General features: G+C 48.3%; 1 protein-coding gene across 1 annotated transcript; it reads right to left on the bottom strand.

Annotated features, from left to right (window-relative positions):
* Nucleotides 1-4,704: 4,704 nt before the first annotated feature.
* Nucleotides 4,705-8,949, bottom strand: Spn (sialophorin). The gene is made up of 2 exons (XM_052198514.1): nt 8,868-8,949; nt 4,705-8,447 (listed from the first exon to the last, which is right to left on the bottom strand). The coding sequence occupies exon 2, from the start codon at nt 8,411-8,413 to the stop codon at nt 7,142-7,144; it is 1,272 nt and encodes a 423-aa protein (XP_052054474.1). The 5' UTR covers nt 8,414-8,447; nt 8,868-8,949; the 3' UTR covers nt 4,705-7,141.
* Between the last annotated feature and the right edge of the window lie 12,316 nt (nt 8,950-21,265).

Below are 21,265 nucleotides of genomic sequence, written 5' to 3'. Positions count from 1 at the left end.
TAAGGGTTAACTTGACTCTCTCTGGCCCCTGCCTGGCAGCTCTGCCCATGTCAATTATCATTAGAGCTTCTCAGGAAAATGCAAGTAGCTATGTGAAAAAGTTAGGTGTGGCCACGCTCTCCTGGAGCCCCAGTGCCTTGGAAAGGGAGGTGGTGGAGATACAGGGTCACTGCTGCTTTCTGGCCACCAGCCAAGCCTCTCACACACACACACACACCTCCCAAATGTCTGACAGCTCCAACTTCAGTAAGAAACCCTGTCTCAAGGAAATATTGTAGAGATGTCTATTTAGCATATATGAACATAGCATCCTCTGTCCCCCACACAGACCCCCCACACACAGACCCAAACACACATAGACCCAGACACACACACACACACAGACCCATACACACACAAACCCCAACACACAGAGACACATACAGACACACCCACACCCACACACAGAGAGAAACAGACAGACCCACACAGACACAGAGAGAGAGGTGTGGGGGGTTAAAGGTCATTCCCTGTGAATTCAAAGCTACCCCTTGGTTATATGAGATTGTCCCCAAAATCAAACCAAGAAAGCAAAAACCAAAACACCATACAGCTTAGTCATCCACGCCATTACAGGAGGAGTGTAGACTGTCTGCAGAGGGGGCAGGGCAAGGGGACAACTTCACTGAGGACTGACATTTGAGTCAGAGCTTCATGGTTGAGGAGGAGTCTGGTGAGAAGTCACACGGGTGTACTGTGGGGACAACTGGCTGTGGGCTGATTTGGGGCAGAGCCTGTACAAACGCAAAGGCAAGCAGGTGGCTCTCCCGGCTAACGATCGGTTCTGTTTTTCACTGGGATCTTGGCCAAGGTACAGCCAGCCTGTTTTGATGTCACGAACCATAGGAAAAGAGCTGGGCACATGGGGCCCACTTGTAACTTGTTGAGAACACTAGATGGCTCACCGCAAGCGCCTACCCACTGTGCAGTTCTCATCCTAAAGAACCAGTTCCTCCTAATTTAGTTTCTACTTTGGCATTTTAGAACCATGTGATCATATTCCTTTCTTGCTTGTTAGTAGTGGGAGATCTGTCCCCTGCCACACAGTCTGAACATGGTGGGTCAGAGCTGACAGAGAGCCTCCATCTCTGGCCCAGGGAGCCCTGTCTTTCCATCCTACCACTCCCTCCTGCTCTTACCTTCATTCTCAGAGCTGACAATAGAATCCAGAATGCAGACACTAGGCAAGTGCTCCGAAGTCCTGTCACTGTGATCTTTTGTCTGGTTGGTTGAGTTTCTCTATGTAACAACCTTGGATGTCCTGGAACTCACTCTGTACCCCAAGCTCAGCTCACAAAGATCCACCTGACTGTCTCCCAAGTGCTGGGATTAAAGGTATGCACCACCAAGACCTGAGTTCCATCCCCAGAACCACATGAAATAAACTGAGCTTGGAGAGCTGGAGAGATGGATTGTTAGTTAATCTTGGGACCATGAAAAAAAAAACCAAACCCAAAAAACAAAACAAAACAACAACAACAACAACAACAACAACAAAAGCCAGGTAGTGGTGGCACACGCCTATAATCCCAGCACTCTGGGAGGCAGAGGCAGGCAGATTTCTGAGTTTGAGGCCAGCCTGGTCTACAGAGTGAGTTCCAGGACAGCCAGGGATATACAGAGAAACCCTGTCTCGAAAAAAAAAAAAAATCCAAAAAACAAAACAAAAAAAGACTTGGGACAAGAGTTCAGGTCTTAGTACCCACATGGGATGCCTTACAACTGCCTATCACTCAAGCGCAAAGAGAGCTTATCCCCTTTTCTATCCTACACACACACACACAGAGAGAGAGAGAGAGAGAGATACACAGACATACAAGACACACACAGAGATACAATTAGTTTAAGCCACTAGAGACACACATACATGCACACACATACACATAAGAGAATTAATTAAAACAACCAGAAACACACACATAACACACAGACACACTTACACACACACACATCCATATACTCATGCACATATGCTTAGAGTTAGAACTGTCTATAATGAGATCTGATGCACACACACACACACACCAGAGAGAGAGAGAGAGAGAGAGAGAGAATCAGTTAAAGCAACTAGATACTTAAGGGAAGAAGAAACGAGAGACCCCAAAACATAGAACCTATGTCTTTTCTGACCCTGACAGGCCAGTAGAGGCCCCTGCCCTGCCCTGCCCTGCCCTGCCCTGCCCTGAGAAGGAGATTCCACCAGGGAAAGATACCTAAAGGAGCTGCCTGTCCTCAAGGCTCGTCCTCCCCTGGCTCAGTCCCCAAGCATTACACAGGATCCCCAGGTAAGGGAAAGCCCTGAGCTCTGACCCGGAGCACTGGGCCCTCTGAGTCATGATGTGGTGTCCTTAGTGGACCCTTCCTGTCTGCTCAGGGACTACTCATGCTGGCCGGCCGCAGGGACCCGGACGCCAAACTCAACCAGGAAAAATGCTTTGTGAGTCTGTTTGTTGTTTGAAACAGGGTTTCACTATATAGTCCTTTCCACCCTGGAACTTGCTATGTTAACCAGGACAGTTTTAATATATTTTTTATTTTATGTGCAATGGTGTTTTGTCTGCATGCATGTGTGAGGGTGTCAGATCTCCTGGAACTGGAGTTGCAGACAGTTGTGAAGTTAAGAGCTTCTGGGAATTGACTCCAAGTCCTCTGGAGGAGCAGCTACTGCTTTTAACCAGTCATCTTTCCAGTGCCCCGCCCCCTTGCTTTCTATGTTGTTTTGGTTTTGTTTTAGTTTTTATCTTAACTTTATTTTATATATTTTTTAAAGATATTTTTTTATTGTCATATGTAAGTACACTGTAACTGTCTTCAGACATACCAGAAGAAGGTGTCAGATCTCATTACAGATGATTGTGAGCCATCATGTGGTTGTTGGGATTTGAACTCAGAACCTTTGGAAGAGCAGTCAGTGCTCTTAACCGCTGAGCCATCTCTCCAGCTCCTATTTTGTATTGTTTTTATTAAGAATTATTTATTTTATGTGTATGAGTACACTGTAGCTGTCTTCAGACACACCAGAAGAGGGCATTGAATCCCTTTACAGATGGTTGTGGGCCACCATGTGGTTGCTGAGAATTGAACTCAGGACCAATGGAAGAGCAGACAGTGCTCTCAAGTATTAAGTCATCCCCCCCACCCCCCACCCCCAATCCCTCTCCCCATTTTTTGAGACGGGCTTTCTCCGTGTAACAACCCTGTCCTGGAACTCATTCTGTAGATCAGGTTAGCCTTGAACTCAGAGATTTGCCTGCCTCTGCCTCCAGAGTGCTGGGATGAAAGGCTGTGCCCCACCCCCCTGGCCGTAGCCAGTGCTTTTAATGGCTGAGCCATCTGTCCAGTGCTGTGATTATTTAACTGTTAAACTATCTGGGTCTCAGATATTGATTTTTTTTGAGACAGGCTCTCATGTAGTTTAGGATGGCTCCAAACTTGCTATGTAGCCCAGGATGACCTTAAGCTCCTGATCCTTCTGTAACAATTCCCAGGTTCTAGGATGACAGGCTTGTGCTGCCAGGGCTGGCTCACGGTTTGTGTTTTAAGATGGTTTGTGTTTTAAATGTTCAAAAGAAAGAATTTTGAACATTTTGTCACAAATAAATATCTGAGTGGACAGACATGTTAATCACCCTGAATTGATTACTCAACATTGTGCATATATTAATATAGATGATACCCATGTACCCCATAAAACTGAATAATTATTGCATACCAATTTAAAATAGAATAAAGCTTTGTCCGGGAATGGCCAAATACTCGAGTACTCCCAACACTTGGAAGGCAGACGTCGGAGGAGAGTGCGTCCCAAGACATTTGGGCTAATGGTGAGACCCTGCCCGTCTCAAAACAAAGCAAAACCAGTAACCCAGACTAAACCTTTCCTTCTTAAAACAAAGGAAATAATAGCTGGACATGGTGGTACACACCCGGATTCCCAGCGCGAGGGAGAAAGGTCAGCAGTTCCAGGCCCTAGTTGGACATCCCAGGCTACAGGTCTTAAAATAGAAAAACAAACAAACAAACAAACAAGGCAAAACAAAAAACCAACACTAGAAGAGGAAGAGGAGAACGGGGGAGGAGGAGGAAAACAAAAATAAAATAGAATGTGGGGTGGGGCTGTACAAGGGTCTCAGAAGAGCACAGGCAACATGAGACCTGAAGAAAGGACCAGAAGGAGGAGGGACCGAGCAGTGGGAGAGTCATGGACGTAGGACCAGGGAGGTAAGCACTGGGAAGTTTGAGGATGTCTTTAGATGTGTTGCCTGGCAACAGGAGGAAGAATGGCACTGACTGTCCACAGAGGCTCAGGGGACAGATGGGATGCCCTGCCCCTTCCATCCCAACACTCAAGACTGTCTCTACAGCTCTCTTCCAACCACACCCTCCATAGCTCTCTAAGAAGCATGTTTCACCAATTTTTGAAAGATTTATTTATTTTTATATGTATGGGTATTTTGCCTGCATGTATGTATGGGTACCACATGTATACCTGGTACCCTTGAAGGTCAGAAGAGGCCACTGGATCTCCCAGAACTGCAGCTGCAGTCAGTTGGGAGCTACCATCTTAGGTGCTGGGAACAGAACCTGAGTTCCCTCGAAGAGCAGCCAGTGTTCTTCCAATGAGCCATTTCCCAGCCCCCACACCACCAATATTTTTCATAACTGTAAAAGTAAAGGCATTTATTGTGTAAAACACAGAAAAGTAAGGTGAAAATCACACTTAAATTCCCCAGCTTTAGGAGGCCCACACTAAACATTCAGGATGTAGCTTCTATTACAAATGAGATAATACATATGTATTTACAGATCACTTACGTCTCCCTACCCCGTGTCAGCCGCAGGCATTTCTGAGGTCATTACACATTTCTGAAGACAAGGCCCAGCATGTCACAACACAAGCCACTTACTATGGTTTCATAACTGATGGAGATGAAACTGTCACCGTGTATTTCATCTCCTGTTTCTGTTTGCCTGCTTTTTTTCTTCTATTTTTGCTTTTCCTGTATCTGTTGCTTCCTGGGCTCTCTCTCTCCTCAGCTGAGGGACAGCTGTCTGTGACCACCACAATCCCTGCTCCACTTATGCTTTTGCATTACTAGTCTTTGTGTGAAATGCCTTCCCCTTGCTGTCTGCCAGCACCTCATCCATCCATCCCCCCTCCATCCATCAATCTGTCTGTCCATCCATCCATCCGTTCATTCACGGGAACATGCATTGAGTGCTTGCTGCCGGCCAGGCACCAGAGCCGCTAGGAAGAGAGATGTGGCCAAGCCCCTGGAACTTCCTTGTCTCCCTTCAGAGGTAGAATACTAACCATTTCCTAGTTTTGGTCCTCTTGTGTCACTTGTCTGTCATGCCACTTAGCACCCAGAACATTTGACCCTGTCTAGGCTGATGTCCTATTGGGTGCTATCCACCATCTCTACCCCATTTCCGTGTCTTCCTCCCTGTACCTGAAAACCTGAAACACCTCAGAAGTGACAGTGGGACAAGACAGGCAGAACCATTGATCTCTCAGCTTGATGACATTCTTTTCTAAGTCTGAAACTGGGACACTCTGTTTGGCAAAAATCAGCCACAGCAGTTGCTGCGTCCCTTAAGGGACATTTGCAACTCTCTTGAGCCATCGCTGTTGTAGCTGGTCCTCACAGCCCCGAGTGAGCAGGAGAAATGGGTTCAGTGTGGCCCAGGTGTGCCCAGCTCAGCCCTTCCTCGTCCCCACAGACTCCGGGGAGGGAACGATGACGCCTGGATGTGGTGGCAGCTGGTCCAAGTTCCTTTCCATTCCTTGTCCCCACCCTCACACCTTCCCCTTTCCCATCCAGGCCACACACAACCGCACACACACATCTCTTTTTGTAGGTCAGTCTGTTCTCAAGCACAGAGCCTCTGACTCAACAGCTTCCTCTTGCAAATCTCCTCCAGCAGCCACCTTTGCACCATGTGCCTGGGCTGGTATCAGAGGCTGGTGGGGTCAGAAGCAGCACAGTTGTGGCCTGTCCCCTCTCTCTACCTCAGACCCTTAGGGACTCCCTGGCGTCCATCCGTCCGTCTGTGTCCTTCATTTAACTTTCTCTTATTCCCTGAGACAAGGGAAGGGCTTCAGCCTCGGGATGGAAGAGGAAACAGACAAACTGAGTCTGTAGAGGAAGCATCAAAGCCGGTGGTTTTGCACCACCCAGTCCTCACACTGGGCTGACTCTTCTCCCCTACTTGCATGTGTGCCTGCTGGTGTGTGCACCGGCATGGCATGGGTGTGGTGAGTGCTAGTGTGAGGGAACCTTTGAGGAAAGGATATGGCAGCTTAGCTGAAGAACTCACACTTGATGGCACATCTAGTCCCCATCACATTTGCATTGTTCTGGGGGCTGCAGACAGACTTAAAATTTTAGCTGTGCCCTGTCTAAGCACTGTGAAGGGATCCAAGGACTCAGCGGTCCTGTGTCCCTCCGTTCGGAACTCACCAGCTTCCTCTCTCCGTGGTCTATATTCACCAATACTACTCACAGCCGTCACCTAAATTGCACACAAACCATACTTCCGAGTGGACACAGCAGGTGCAGGGGCTACACGGAGCCAGAAACTCTCCTCATCCCTACCCCAAGGAAAAGACACCGATCTCTGGCAGGCTCCCCCAGCAGCCACCAGCCAGCCCCAAATCAGAGTGTTCTGGGGAAAGTCACAAGGCACAGTTCTCCCAAGAGCTAGCTGGATGGCCTCAAAGCTAATGGTAGCTGAGAGGCTCTTCTTGAAGGGCCCCTGCTGGGGAGGGCGGGTGTGCCCGTACTTCACAGCTTCATCCTGGGGAGTTTTCTGGCCTGTCATTTCATTCTTCTTGTTGGATCCCAGCATTCCAAGGGGGATCCTTGGGGAAAATGTGGGTCAACTAAGATTATCCTCCTGGAGATTCAGCAGCTGGTTCCAAAGGGAGCACGGAGACGGGGAGGTGGGAGACAGCAGGGGAGAGAGGAAATGAATGGATGAAGAATGAATGAATGAATGGATGGATGGATTTGGCCCACAGATATTCACAAATGCAGAGTGTGAGGCAGCTGACAGCAGGATCCAGGGTTAAGGAGCACGTTGGATGAATACCTGCTGCTCATAGGGACTGAGGGCCGGCCTCATCTTTGGCTTGCGGCCCGTCAGAAGTTGGGGTCTCCACAGCTTCATCCTCGCTGCCCACAAGTGGCTCTTCCTCCCCCTTCAGGTTGGGACCCGACCCAGGCTTCAGCTCTTCCAGTACTAAAGAGCCCTGGCGAGACTTCCGTCTGCTGAAGAAAGTAGTGAGCGTGGGCCGCTGCCCGGAGCCCTCGGTCTCCGGTACCCCAGAGCCCTTGTTGTCCCCTACCCCTGATGCGGTTGTGGCCTCTTCATCAGGAACCCGGGCTGGCCCAGCCCAGGCATCCACCACCCCATTTCGTTTTCCACCTCTGCTCAGGGTCAGGGCCCCAGTCCTCCGCTTCTGCCTCTGGCGCCACAACAGCAGTAGCGTCATGAGGGCCACAACCACTATCAAGGCAATGAGCATGGGCACCAGCAACGTGCCACCTGATCTTCGGCGTGGCGACCTGGTGGTTATGGGAGCTGGGGTAGACGTCGTGAGTATTTCTATGCTGGAGACTGGGATGACATGGGCCACACTGGAACTTTCCACAAAACTGGTTGCTACGGTGGCAGGAAGTCTGTGCGTCTCATTGGAGGGCCCCAGAGACCCAGTAGCTACGGTGACAGGGGGACCACTGGTCTCGGAGCTTACTGTTGTAGCCACAGAGGATGCACTGGTCTCCTCAGAGCTTGTTGTCACAGTGACGGGGGGTGCACTGGTCCCTTTAGAGGTTTCTAGAGATGTAGATGCCACAGTTCTGTCTGTGGTAAGATTGGCTACAGTGACTGGAGGATCACTGGCTACATTTGCACTGGTCCCTTTAGAGGTTTCTAGAGATGTAGATGTCACAGTTCTGTCTGTTGTAAGATTGGCTACAGTGACTGGAGGATCACTGGCTACATTTGATGGTTCTGGAAGCGGTACTGATGTCTTGCTGAAAACTTCCTGAGGGGTTGTAGGCTCAGTTACTGGGGTGTTCATGCTGTCACCAGCAGAAGTCCCAGAAGAAGACAATTCAGCAGTAGTTTCCATGGGGGTCGAAGAAACTGGGATTGGAGTCTGCTTCCGGGGGTTGATGGAGTCCTTAGGGTCCACTGTCACTGGCCCAATATACATTGATGAGTTGGCACTCAAGGCTTCAGAGGTACTTAGGGCTTCAGGGTGCTTGATACGTGGGGTAGATGTCAACACTGTTGTGTTCTGCAGAATTTCTAGGCTCACCACCTGGGCCCAGAAGCCTCCAAAGAGGAGGAGAAGCAAGGCCATCTCCAGAGCGACAGGCGGGAGCAGGAGTTCGGACCTGAATGTAGGGAAGTTACAGAAGAACACTCAGGGGTTGGAGCGGGAAACCTGGCCAGCCCCGCTCCTTCTGCCCACTTCCCTGCCAACTGCCAGGCCCAACTTGTGGTTTAACGTTTTTTTTTTTTTTTTTTTTTTTTTTTTTTTTGGTTTTGTTTTGTTTTTTCCATTCTTGCTTTCGCTATTATCAGAGACAACAGGGGAACAGATGGCGCCGGTGACTCCCACCCTGGCCTTGGCAGCTCAGACTCCAGAGCAGCCATGTCCTCCTAGCCACCACTTAGTTTTCCAACCAGTGGCTCTTGACCCTCTTTTCCCATCACCCTATTCATCTTTTCAAACTATAGGCACATTTCTTCCTTCATCCTCTGAGCACCCCTTCCCCCCACCCCCCACCCCCACCTAGATCATATCATCTTACCAGCTTAACGGTTAAGGCACGGGGCCAGGGCGAGAACCTCCAGTTCTTCCTGAGGCTTGGTCAGGACTGGGGCAGACTGAGCCCCAGGGGGAAAGGAAGTGGGTCTTGGCTCCACCCACTCCACCCCTGCATCCTGCCCCACCCATTCCTACTCCCATAGTTGCCTGGGGGGGACCCAAGGGTTCAGTAGAGGCACGAAGGGATGCTCAGGGTTCAGAATGGGAATTCTTAGGTTTTCACTGGAGTATAGACTGTCAAAAGGACAGAGGTGAGTGATGGGGACTAAAGGGTGGAGTGGAAAATATGGAGGGGAGAACGGTTTCCTTTCCATCCGTTGTCCCTCAAGCAGCTTGGCCAGAACCTGAGAAGGTGGGTGCACTTCCTGCCGCAGAGCTCCCAGGAAGTAGCAGGGTCAAGGGAAGCCCCTCAACTCTGCTCATGGTCCTGAAAGGTGTTTTGGACTGCTGTACCCTGCCAGAACCACAGAGAACTGAGGTCACTTCTGTGGCCCCCAGTTTAAGCTAGTATTAACACTGCATATGTTATGTTTTTAGGGAACTAGGAGAGCTGGAGAGATGGCTGAGAGGTTTGGAGCCCTTGAAGGAGACCAGCTTGGCGGCTCACGATCACCCATAATCCAGGGGATCCGAAGCCCTCTTCTGGCCTCCAAGGGCACCAGCCCACATAGGTACAGGCAGGCACTCACATACAAATATGAAAATAAATTAAGATTTACTTAACGGTCAGGCGTGGTGGAGCACACCTTTAATCCCAGGACTCAAGAGGCAGAGGCATGTGGATCTCTGTGAGTTCGAGGCCAGACTGGTCTACAAAGTGAGTTCCAGAACAACCAGGACTACAGAGAAACCCTGTTCCAAAAGAAAAAAAAAAGATAAAAAGATTTATTTAAAAAAGAAAACGTCTAGAAAGACCTCTATTAAAAAATTAACCATGGGCTAGAGAGATGGCTCAGTGGTTAGGAGCACTGACTGTTCTTCCAGAGGTTCTGAGTTCAATTCCCAGCAACCACAGGGTGGCTCACAACCATCTGTAATGGGATCTGATGCCCTCTTCTGTGTGTGTGTGTGTATGTGTGTGTGTGTGTGTGAAGACAGCTACAATGTACTCATATAAATAAAATAAATAAATCTTTAAGAAAAAAAGTAACCAGAAGTCTTCAGCTGAGTGGGAACTAGGGTCTGGGATCATTTTCGCAAACTGAGCCCAGGGCCTTGGTGCTACATAAGTCCTGTACACGGAGTCACCACCCCAGCCTTGACTAAGGAGATCTTTGCAGTCTTTCTTTGAAATACTTGTTGCCTGACTTGAGTTAGAAAATGGATTCTTATAATATGTGTCTGTTTCCGAGCTTTTCCTTTTAAAAATTCATAACTGATTTTTACTTGTAAAAAAGTTCTGTGAATGATAAAAAAAGAAAAACAAGGTGACCTTCTTTGAGGGGCCCACACCCACACTCTCGACATGTCTTTATTTCTGAACACCTTTCTTTCTCTTAACCCTAGATCTTACAGATCTAAGTTTTTAAATCTCCAAAACAGGAAAGAATTTTAAAATATCTATATCTTAAAAATTTCTCAATAAGCTCAAATTCAATCACAACAACAAAAGGACTGAACCAGGTTGCTGGCAGGGTCTGGACTTGTACCGTAGCCATTCAGCACTGAGTTAATCTGGTAGGAGACGCCAGGTCAGAAGCAGAACATAGCTCACAGGACAGCAGGCAGCACAAGGATGGGCATTCTTTACTACCAAGTCCTGAGAGACACAAAATGACCCAGATTTCCATCCTGCGCACAGTAGGTCCACCCAGGAATACTGGGCTCGTGGTAGGGTGCTACTCTGTGTCCCTTTAGGAAAGTACACCTTGCTCACTGTAACCCATGCTAGAAATGGCTTGGGGAACAGAGACTGGGGCCTTGCATCCTAGACAGATGCAGCCAGCATGCTCAGGGCTGCTTGGACCTCCTGGGTTGCTTTACCCACAGTCAACAGAGAGGATCACATAATAAGAAAGGTTAGTGATAGCAATCAGGCAGAGTAGAACATGCTGTGCTCTCAGTCCTACGGAGGCTGAAATTTTAAGAAGACAAATAAAAAATTCAAGCCTAGTAGCACACACTTTGAATCCAGCCACTTGGGAGTCAGAGACAGGTGGATCTCTGTGAGTGCCCTGTATGTGAGCCAGTCTGGTCTACAGAGTGAAACCCAGAACAGCCTGAGCTATGCAAAGCCCTATCTCAATCAAGCAACAACAAAACCAGCTCCATAGTCATCAGCCTCGCCTCGGGGCGGGGCGCAGGCTCTGCATCCCACAGTGCACGGTTGTTACGAATCGTTAGGTCAGAGCTTAAGTACTGGGGATACGTTTCATGTCCTTCTACACAGCTGCCTGATAGTTCACGGCATGCCTCTCAGCAAAAGTCATCTCTCTTGAGGAACATTGTTTACAAAGTTTCCAAAGTTTCCTGATTAAAACAAAGCTCAGGAAATGGTCTTGGTTTTCTTCTTTGTATTTTTATGTTCTGTATTTTGGGGCTGTTTGTTTGTTTGTTTGTTTAGATAAGGTTGGTTTATTCCAGACTCAATCTCTATCGAGATTGCTTTTTAATATGTCTGGGTGTCCTGCTGGCATGAATGTCTGTGTGCATGTGGTGCTGAAGGAGGCCAGAAGAGGGCATCAGATGCCCCTGCAACTATGGATGCTTGTGGTGGGATTAGACCTGGTTCCTCCAGAAGGACAACCAGTGCTCTTAAGCACAAGGGCGTCTCTCCAGCCATGTATTGTTTTAACAAGAAAGACCAGGGATGATGGAGGACAACTATAATCCTCCCATGGGGGAGGGGAAGAGGCTGGAGAATCAAGAGTTCAAGTCACTCTAGACTTCTAGAAGCTTCAAGGCCACTGTGTGATACTTGAGACCCTTGTCTCAAAAAGGAGAAAGAGAATGGCGGGTGAAGGGTGGGGGTGGGGCAAGGGGAAGCAGGGGCCAATAGGAGTGGGGGTGAGAGGGATCGGGTGGGGCAGGGTGGGGGCAGCCACATATGGGGCAACAACATAATCACAGAAAAATAATCAGGGCTGGGCTGGGGATATAGCTGAGCTGGCAGAGAAGCCCTGGGTTCGATCCCCAACCCCACTTAAACTGGGGTAGGTGGCACCGCCCCCAAAATGCCAGAGGCAAAGGCAGGAGAATCGGGTTATCCTTAGATAGAGATTGATGGGGGGAGTGTGGAGGGGTCAGAGAAAACAAACAAGAAAGAGATGAAGAAATGGGGGGTGAGGAGGAGGAAAGGGGGAGAATGGAGTGAAGAATGTGGGGGAAGAAGGGGTAGAATGGAGGTAAGGGAAGATGGGGGGACAGCACCCCACTGTTGGCTGTGTTCTTTTACCCCTGTAAATAGAAAAGCAACCAGCTGCAAAGAATTAGCAACTGTTCATTAGAGATAGAAAAAATGTTTTAAAACTGTAGGATATGGGCTTGGGAAGGCTTAGAGGGAAAGATCGCTCGCTGCTTTTAGACACAGCCTGTTTCAGTTGCTGGCATTCACACCGCAGCCCGCCTGCCCCTTTCTAACATCCGCCAGTTGTGCACATACGTACACACCAGCAACACAAAACAAGTCTTTGTTTTGTTTTTGTTTTTTGGATTTGGTTTTTTCGAGACAGGGTTTCTCTGTATAGCCCTGGCTGTCCTGGAACTCACTCTGTAGACCAGGCTGGCCTCGAACTCAGAGATCCGCCTGCCTCTGCCTCCCAGAGTGCTGGGATTACAGGCGCTTTACAGCTTTTTGTCTTTTTTTTTTTTAATAAAGGGATAGAATACAGGGGTGGAGAGATGCTCAGAGACGAAGAGCACTGGCTGCTCTTGCAGAGGATTCAAGTTCCACTGCCAGCACCCATGTGGTGACTCATGACAATCTGTGAATCCAATTCTCTGAGGTGGGATCCTCTCCTCACCTCTGGCACCAGGCATGCACATGGTACGTATGCAGGGAAAACACTCATACATAGAATTTTTTTACATAAAGTGTAGAATATAGGAAAAAATGTTCAAAGACAATAAAGGTACCCAACTTTAGAGAGAGAAAAAAATTGCTAAGGCAAAAAATTATGTTTGGTAAAATGGTCATTTTTGAAACAAACTGCTGCTGATGGAGTTGAACGAAGACTGGACATCATCGATGTCTGTTGAATGTCACCCACCCTTGACTCAGGAGCCGCAGAGGGAAAGAATCCAGGCTCTAGCACTCGACAGACAAGGCCTGGCTGAGAAAGCTGGCATCAGGGAGCAAGGGCGCACCGCAGGGAGGCAGGGAGGAGCCGGGAGGTGGAGCCGGGAGGTGGAGCCGGGAGGTGGAGCCGGGAGGTGGAGCCGGGAGGTGGAGCCGGGAGGTGGAGCCGGGAGGTGGAGCCGGGAGGTGGAGCCGGGAGGTGGAGCCGGGAGGTGGAGCCGGGAGGTGGAGCCGGGAGGTGGAGCCGGGAGGTGGAGCCGGGAGGTGGAGCCGGGAGGTGGAGCCGGGGCCACACCCGCCAGGCGCCAGCCCAGCGCAGGCAGTCCTCTGCCTCATTCACCGACTGCCTCTGCAGCAAGCCGGTCTACACTAAACAAGGCACAAGAAAAGACCAACTAGCGGCCGCTCGCCGCATTCTCGGGGCAGGCCTGGCTCAGCGGCACACATGCTCCATTCACACGGCATTACGACGACCTAGTTTTAAGCTGAAGAAGGCAAGAAACAAATCTGAGAAACAAAACATCAAGAGAGATTTACCCAAGCAGTAGATCCTTGGCTAGTTTTGAATCCTAGGAGATTTTATGTGAGACTGGTTAAACTGGGCTGGTTAAAGTCCGAAGACAAGGGCCTGAACTGTGCCGGTCGGGGATTTCTGGGATTTGAATAAATTGTATAATACTTATTAAAATAGGTGTTAAAGTCAGCTTCAGACAGTATTGAGGAAGACTTAATGAACAGACATGTTTTTGAGATGGGTCCTACTGAGTAGCCAAGGCTGGCCTCAAACTTGAAATCACCGGTCTCCAAGTTTTGGGGTCATAGGCAAGTGTTGCCATTACCAACCTCAGAAACACAAGATGCTTTAGACTGACCTTTAAAAAGCTAACGAAGATAGGGGCTCCTCTCCTCTGATACCCATATCCAAACTATCTATGAATTCTGTCATTTCTAACTTTAAAATGGGCGTGGCACATGCCATCAGGCTTCTGAGTGCCACGTTCCTTGAAGGAACTGGCTCCTTACAAAGAGCTGGGGTTGGGAAAGCAAGAGCTAAGGCTGGGAAATACTTTAAAATCCTTCTATGGCGTGCATTTGTGGCAGAGGGGAGGGGAGCAGAGCACTGTGTATGGAGGTCAGAGGTCAATCTGCAGGAACCGACCCTCTCCTTCCAGCTTAAGGGTGGTTAGACTTGGCTGCAAGCGCCTTTACTCACTGAGACGGTTCACAGACCCTGGCGTGAATCAAGTCCTCAAAGAATGATTAGGACACTTCAAAAAGCCGGGGACAGTGTGAAGGAATTAACAAAGGTCAAAGCAGGGGTGGGGTTGTCTCTGTCCCAGTGAGGAATGTCAGGTTTGGGGTGTGGCTCAGGGAAAGAACTCTTCTCCAACAGGCATGGGGCCCAACCCAGTATCAAAAGGAGGAGGAGCAGGAAGAAGAGGATGAAAGACCAATAATATAGGGAGAGAGAAGGAAACCTGAAATCCATGCTGATTCTGAAAAGAGTTGACCAAAAGGGGGCAGGGCGGGGAGGCAGGAGAGGCAGGGGAAGCAGGGGGAGGAAGGGGAGGTGTGAGAGAGGCAGGAAGAAGGAAGAGGGAGGCAGAGGGCAGCAGGTTAAGCTCTTTCACACTGGGAAAGCTTTATCAGCACCTGGCTCAAGAAAGAGGGGGTTCAAAACCCTGGGTGGGAGAGGCCTTAGTCAGGCCCGGAAACCCAGCAGGAGGACCTGGAGCCGGGGAAACTGTGATCCTCTGGGTTTGACCTGATCATTACCATACTGGGACAGGAGCTGCCACCAGCCTGAAGCTGAGTCAAGAACATAAACTCTCTATCCAATGGGTTGGTGGCCACTGACACCATGAACAGGCTGGGGAACAGAGGGCAAGACTGTAAGGAGCCGCCCTCCTGGAGGAAGTGGCGGCCAGCACTCAGTCCCTGCCTTCCCCCTGCTGCCTGGAGAGAAAAGGAAGATGCAGTTAAGGGGGCCAGACTTAACTGAGCCATTGCCCAGAGTCGCTTGCCACTAACTGTACAAAATCCTCAGTAAAGGGCATTCTCTAAGTACTGTAGCTGCCTTCAGACACCAGAAGAGGGCGTCAGATCTTATTATGGATGGTTGTCAGCCACCATGTGGTTGCTGGGATTTGAACTCAGGACCTTCTGAAAAGCAATCAGTGCTCTTAACTGCTGAGCCATCTCTCCAGCTCCTGAAAGGTCATTCTCTCTCTCTCTTTTTTGTTTTTTGTTTTGTTTTGTTTTTGTTTATTTGTTTTTTGTTTTTCGAGACAGGGTTTCTCTGTGTAGCCCTGGCTGTCCTGGAACTCACTCTGTAGACCAGGCTGGCCTCAAACTCAGAAATTCACCTACCTCTGTCTCCCAAGTGCTAGGATTAAAGGCGTGCGCTGCCGCCACCCGGCCGAAAGGTCTTTCTCTTAGCAAGCTGTATTTGTATAAGGCATTCTTAGGGCTGTGTATGCTGTCCCAGTTTGGAGAAGCACTCTATAAGCTTCTGGAAAATTCACATTCAAGCCGCCATGTCTTAAAGTATTTCCTCACAGATACATTTTATATTATGCATGATCTGCTGGTGGTGGCACATGCCTTTAACCTCAACACTCTGCATGCTAGCAGATCTTTGAGGTCAAGGCTAGCCTTGACTACAGAGCAAGTTCCAGGACAGCCAGGGCTACACAGAGAAGTTCTATCTTGAAAAAAACAAAACAAAACAAAACAAAAAAATCATGTGTGTAATGAGTGTGTGTCTATATGTAGGTGTGTGTACATGAGTGCCGAGGCCCAAGAGCACAGAGGCATCCAATCCCCTGAGACCAGCACCGCAGGCTGCTGTGAGCTGCCAGCTGTGGCCTGGGAACTGAGCAGTGTCCGCGCAAGAATAGCAGGCACTCTTTACCTTTAAGCTATCTCTCCAGTCCTAAACAGACTGATTTTAAAAAGGAAAGCTAGGAACTTTAGGGTGGAAAAAAAAAATCTAGCAGATGCCATCTTAACCAAATAGCCAAATTTAACAGTCACAAGTCAAACCTCTACCAACAGCCAGTGGTGGTGGTGAATGCCTGTAATCCCAGCACTCTGGGAGGCAGAGGCAGGCAGATTTCTGAGTTCAAGGCCAGCCTGGTCTACAGAGTGAGTTCCAGGACAGCCAGGGCTACACAGAGAAACCCTGTCTTGAAAAAACCAAATCCAAAAAAAAAAAAAAGAAAAGAAAAAGAAAAAAGAAAGTGAGAGAGACAGAGGTGGAGGCACAGAGGCTGAGTGACACCCAAAGGGAGAAAAAACTGTTCTCTACTTACAGCTGGGTCTCCTGTGGTGTGGTCTTGACAGCCGGAGCTTGAGAGCACTGCTCACCTCTAATCCATAGCCAGGAAAGCCTAGGGCCCAGGGTTCCTGCTCCCTCCCTCCCTCCTTCCTTCCTTCTTTCCTTCCTTCTTCCTTTTGTGCAGCTCAGGACCCAAGGCCACGGAACTGTTGAAGCTTCCAGAGTAGGTCTTCCCCCTCTCCTTAATCACGATGTGTGACTGTGGCTGTTTCCTTGGGGACTCTAGATCCCATTGAATTGATAGACTACACTAACCATTACAGTAAAAGACTTTGTCTCAGGGCGCAGGGCAGACAGTGATGGAGCAGGAAGTCTGCGCTCCTTCTAGCTGTCTCCATAGGAGTGCGCATCCACCAACACCACCCCCATCCATCACACGTGCACAAAGGAAAAGGAAAAACAACTTGGCACACTACGTGAAGGACGTTTCACAAAACAACTGGCTGGTACTCTTCAAGTCAGAGAGGAAAGCGGGCGACGAGGATATTCTTCCAGGTCCTAAAGCAGAGACAGCTAACTGCCATGCAGATCTTAGATGAAGTAAAAATGTTATCAAGGAGGCCTAGCAGTGTGCCTCAGGAGAGCGCCTACCCTCACCGGCAAGGCCATAACTCAATTGCATCACTACTACATAGTCAGACAAATGAGTTGTTGAGGACATCATCTGGATAATTAGCAAAATTTTAATATAGATTATAAGGTAGAAAATCGTATCGAATTGGTTTTAGCCTTCCTGACTTTGATCAGTACGTTAATGGGCTATGAAAGGGAACGTCTTTGTCCTTAGGAAAATGTATTTGAAGTATAAAAGAATGAATAATCACAGTATTGGTAAATTTCCTCTTAAATTGTTCCTGTAGATAATTAATTAATACCGCATAAAGGCCTGAGCTTGGCTCCCCAGTACACACAGAAGGTGACACACATGTCTGCACAAGGCTATCCCCTCAGAGCTAGGGGTATGACAGGGACAGGAGGGATGAGGGGGTTTTCTGGTCAGTCAGCCTCACCAAAAAAATAGCAAAATGTACAGTGAGAGACCCTGTCTCAAGGAAATAAGGGAAGAGAGAGAGAGAAGAAGGTGCTTCCCTGGCCTGTGCATACACATAGCAGACACGTGCACTAAGAGGGAGGTTCACACAGCACAGGTGCACACCAAGGGGTTAAACTAAAAAAATAATAACACTAAAAATACTGTGAGAGCTAAAAGCAAGGACAAGGGGGGGGGCTGCATTTGACCCAAGGAAACGTAGGAAAGAGAACGGATGAGGTGCCTATCAACGTGTCAAGTCTAGCTTTCCCTGCTTTGTGAGTCCCTATTAGAGTCCTGGCTCCTCCCAGCACTTACCACCCAAGCCTCTACCCTAAACCTCTCAAGCCCCTGAGCCTCAATTCCCCTCCCCCAGCTTCTTGGTATATAACCCAGACATTCTGTCCCTAGCTCTCTCTTGGTCCTTTCTCTTTGGCTCCACTCTCCCCTCCTCCTCCCATGCTATCCTCTCCTCTTAGTGCCCTCTGCAATCCAGACCTTTCCAGTTGCCTCTTAGGGAAACTCATGAAGGGGCTCTGGGTGTCTGCTGTATCGTTCTTAAGACTTCTCTGTAAGTCTGCTTTTTAAAAAATAAAATAAGGTTTTTAAGACACAAAGATAACAATCTGATCACGTATCCCCAGCTTCCGTCTTCTGTCATGGGGACCTAACCTGGCTTCCCCTGGGTCTTCCCCCAAGCCATTATTCACTGCAGTCAGTCACCTAACTTCAGCCCTCTTTTTGTCTAAGACACAACACAATTCCATCCTTTAATCCTGGGCTTAAAGGCATATATGCCCAGTTTTCTTGTTTTGTTTTTTGTTGTGTTTTGTTTGAATGGCCTGACAAACGCAAGTTGGCTCACAGGTCATGCATGACACTGTGGCAGGGGAGTCCCAACTCTATTGGGTCCTTCTGTTCCTGCAGTCACCCAGGGTATGGTGCATCCTTCCCTTAGGGTTCTGGTCTGATTACCCTACTTAGCATAACCCAACAGGTAAAGCCAGAAATTTGCCTAACCTGGATAACTCTCCTGCCTGTCAAAAGGCCTTTCACTCATTTTCTAGATGGCCCCTCATCTCACAGGGTGATTCAAAAGTCACACTCTCCAAGATGGCCTTGTCCACATATCCCTTATGGGGGTGGAGGGATTGAGGACGACGTGGACCATCAACACCAGGTCTTCACATGCATCTGTTTACATGGACACATGATGCAGGAAACCTTGACATAGTAAAACTGATGCCATAGAGGACTCACTAATAAACCTGCTTAGGGCCGGGCGGTGGTGGCGCACGCCTGCAATCCCAGCACTCTGGGAGGCAGAGGCAGGCGGATTTCTGAATTCAAAGCCAGCCTGGTCTACAGAGTGAGTTTCAGGACAGCCAGGGCTACACAGAAACCCTGTCTCAAAAAACAAAACAAAACAAAAACAAAAACAAATTCCCCTCCCCCCCCAAAAAAACCTGCTTAGGAAGCATTAAGGTTTACAAAGTACAACACGACTATCTCAGATTCAAAGAACACTCCTCCAGGGGACAGCTCAAGGGGACAGCACAAAATCACAGCCACCATTAAGTCCTGGTCTATCTGTTAAGTCTCCTGCCCTCTTACCAGGAAAAGCATAATCCTCCCAGGTAGGCAGAATGGACCCAGGTAGCAACCACTCAAAAAGAACAGCACAGATGTGCTTAAGTAATCCTGCAGCCAGGCATGGTGGCACATGCCTTTAATCCTAGCACTTGAAGGCAGAGGCAGGATCTCTTCATTCAAAGCCAGTTTGGTCTATAAATCTAGTTCCAGGACAGTCAGGGGAAAAAAATAATCCTGGCAATATTTATTGCTCTATAAGTCTTCCATCTGCCCAAGTGATAGACAAGTTAAAAATGGATGTTAGACAAGGCAAGTCCCCTGCCACAGCTGAATACCAATGGGAGCAGGATAAGTGTACAACAAAGACATGTTCTAAGGAAATCCCCTATCCCTACATCCTGATTGGTGGAGTAACTTGGAATCACTTGGTCCTGAATCTGGACCATGATTCTGGCCAACCAGTTCTGGGCGTGTGTTCAATAAACTCTCCCTGTCTGACTGAGATCAGTGGTCCTGTGGTTTGTGAGACGATTCCTGGACCCCAGAGAAGAACAGACGGGTTAGGGGGTAATCGGTATATAAACCAACGACCCACGAGAAGGTTAAGGGGAAGCAGTTAGTGAGAGAGAACAGCCAGGGGCATCTGGAACAGTCCAGAGCAGAGAGAGAAAGGGGAGGGGCTAATGGTCTTGCTATCTTCTTTTCTGGAAAGAATACTAGCATTTATCAAGCCCAGCTGTGATGATTTAAACAGGCACAGCTAGAGTTCTAGAGACAGCAATTATTCCTCTTACAAATACCATGCAATATCGCCTTTTGGTTTTTTTGTTTGTTTGTTTGTTTTGGTTTTGGTTTTCTTGGTTATTTTTTGGTTTTTTCAGACAGGGTTTCTCTGTGTAGACCAGGCTGGCCTTGAACTCAGAAATCCACCTGCCTCTGACTCCGAAGTGCTGGGATTAAAGTCACCACTGCTCGGCACAACATCGCCTTAATAAAGGAAGATTACATTGAAATTACACACATAGGGTAGTCAGTGCAGTGAATTAATATAGCCTGTGTACACACTGATAAAATATTACACCTTGTAAGTATCCAGGTAAACCTTAGAGAAAACATAAGGCAGCCTTTATGACTTATACAGCACATAGAGTTATTTATCATAATCATCACTAAATTTATAGCATTGAAGAGGGAGAGCTGAGGGACCACTGTTAAAACCATGACTCTGGAGAGTTACAGTACTCAGTCCTAAAAAATGTCTTCATCAAACTCCTCATCACAAAACAAACAAACAAACAAATCAAGCACAAAATATTTAAGGGCTGGACAGATGGCTCAGTGGTTAAGAACACTGACTGCTCTTCCAGAAGTCCCGAGTTCAATTCCCAGCAAACACATGATGGCTCATAACCATCTGTAATGGGATCTGATGCCCTCTTCTGGGGTGTCTGAGGACAGTGCAGTGTACTCATATACATAAAATAAATAAATCTTAATAAAAACAAACGAACACACACTCCTTCTCCCAGGGGGATCTGCTGATGCAGAAGGGAAGATAGAAGATTGTAAGCCGGGGTGACAGATACCACCACAGGGACAGCCTCTCTGAGGCACAAGAGGATGGATGCACACATGGTCTGTGTCAACACTCAAGGGCCTGCCCAGGTTCAGCTCGGACCGGTCTCACACGGAGGGGGGGATATGAGTGTGAGCTGCCACCCCTAACCAAGGCGCTGCAGCAGGTACCCACTGCCAAAGGAAACCAGTTTCCTTCAACGGAGTCTCAGTGGGTCTCCTAACCACATTTCATGGCAGATCCCACACACCCGCAAGTGTGTTTCTTGGTTTGGGTTTTGATTTTTTTTTTTTTTAAAGAATGAGAGAGAGAACATAGGTTGAAAGTAGAGAGGTGAGGGGGAGCTGGGAGAAATCCAAGAAAACAACAACATGTATTGTATGAAAAAACATGGTTTTTTGTTTGTTTGGTTGGTTGTTGGTTTTCAAAGCAAGGTTTTTCTGTGTAGCTTTGGCTCAAACTCAGAGATCTGCATGCCTCTGCCTCCCCAGGAATTAAAGGGGTGCACCACCTGGTCAAAGGGTCCTTCAACTAAAAATGTTGTTATTATAGAGATATTTTTAGGCACTCTGTCCCTTTTATCTTTCCCCATGTGAGCATCCTAT

This window comes from Apodemus sylvaticus, chromosome 1 (genome assembly GCF_947179515.1).
Source record: "Apodemus sylvaticus chromosome 1, mApoSyl1.1, whole genome shotgun sequence".
Classification (NCBI taxonomy): Eukaryota; Metazoa; Chordata; class Mammalia; order Rodentia; family Muridae; genus Apodemus; species Apodemus sylvaticus.
The sequence above is the reverse complement of the archived record's forward strand: the minus strand, read 5'-3'. Positions and strand labels throughout refer to the sequence as shown.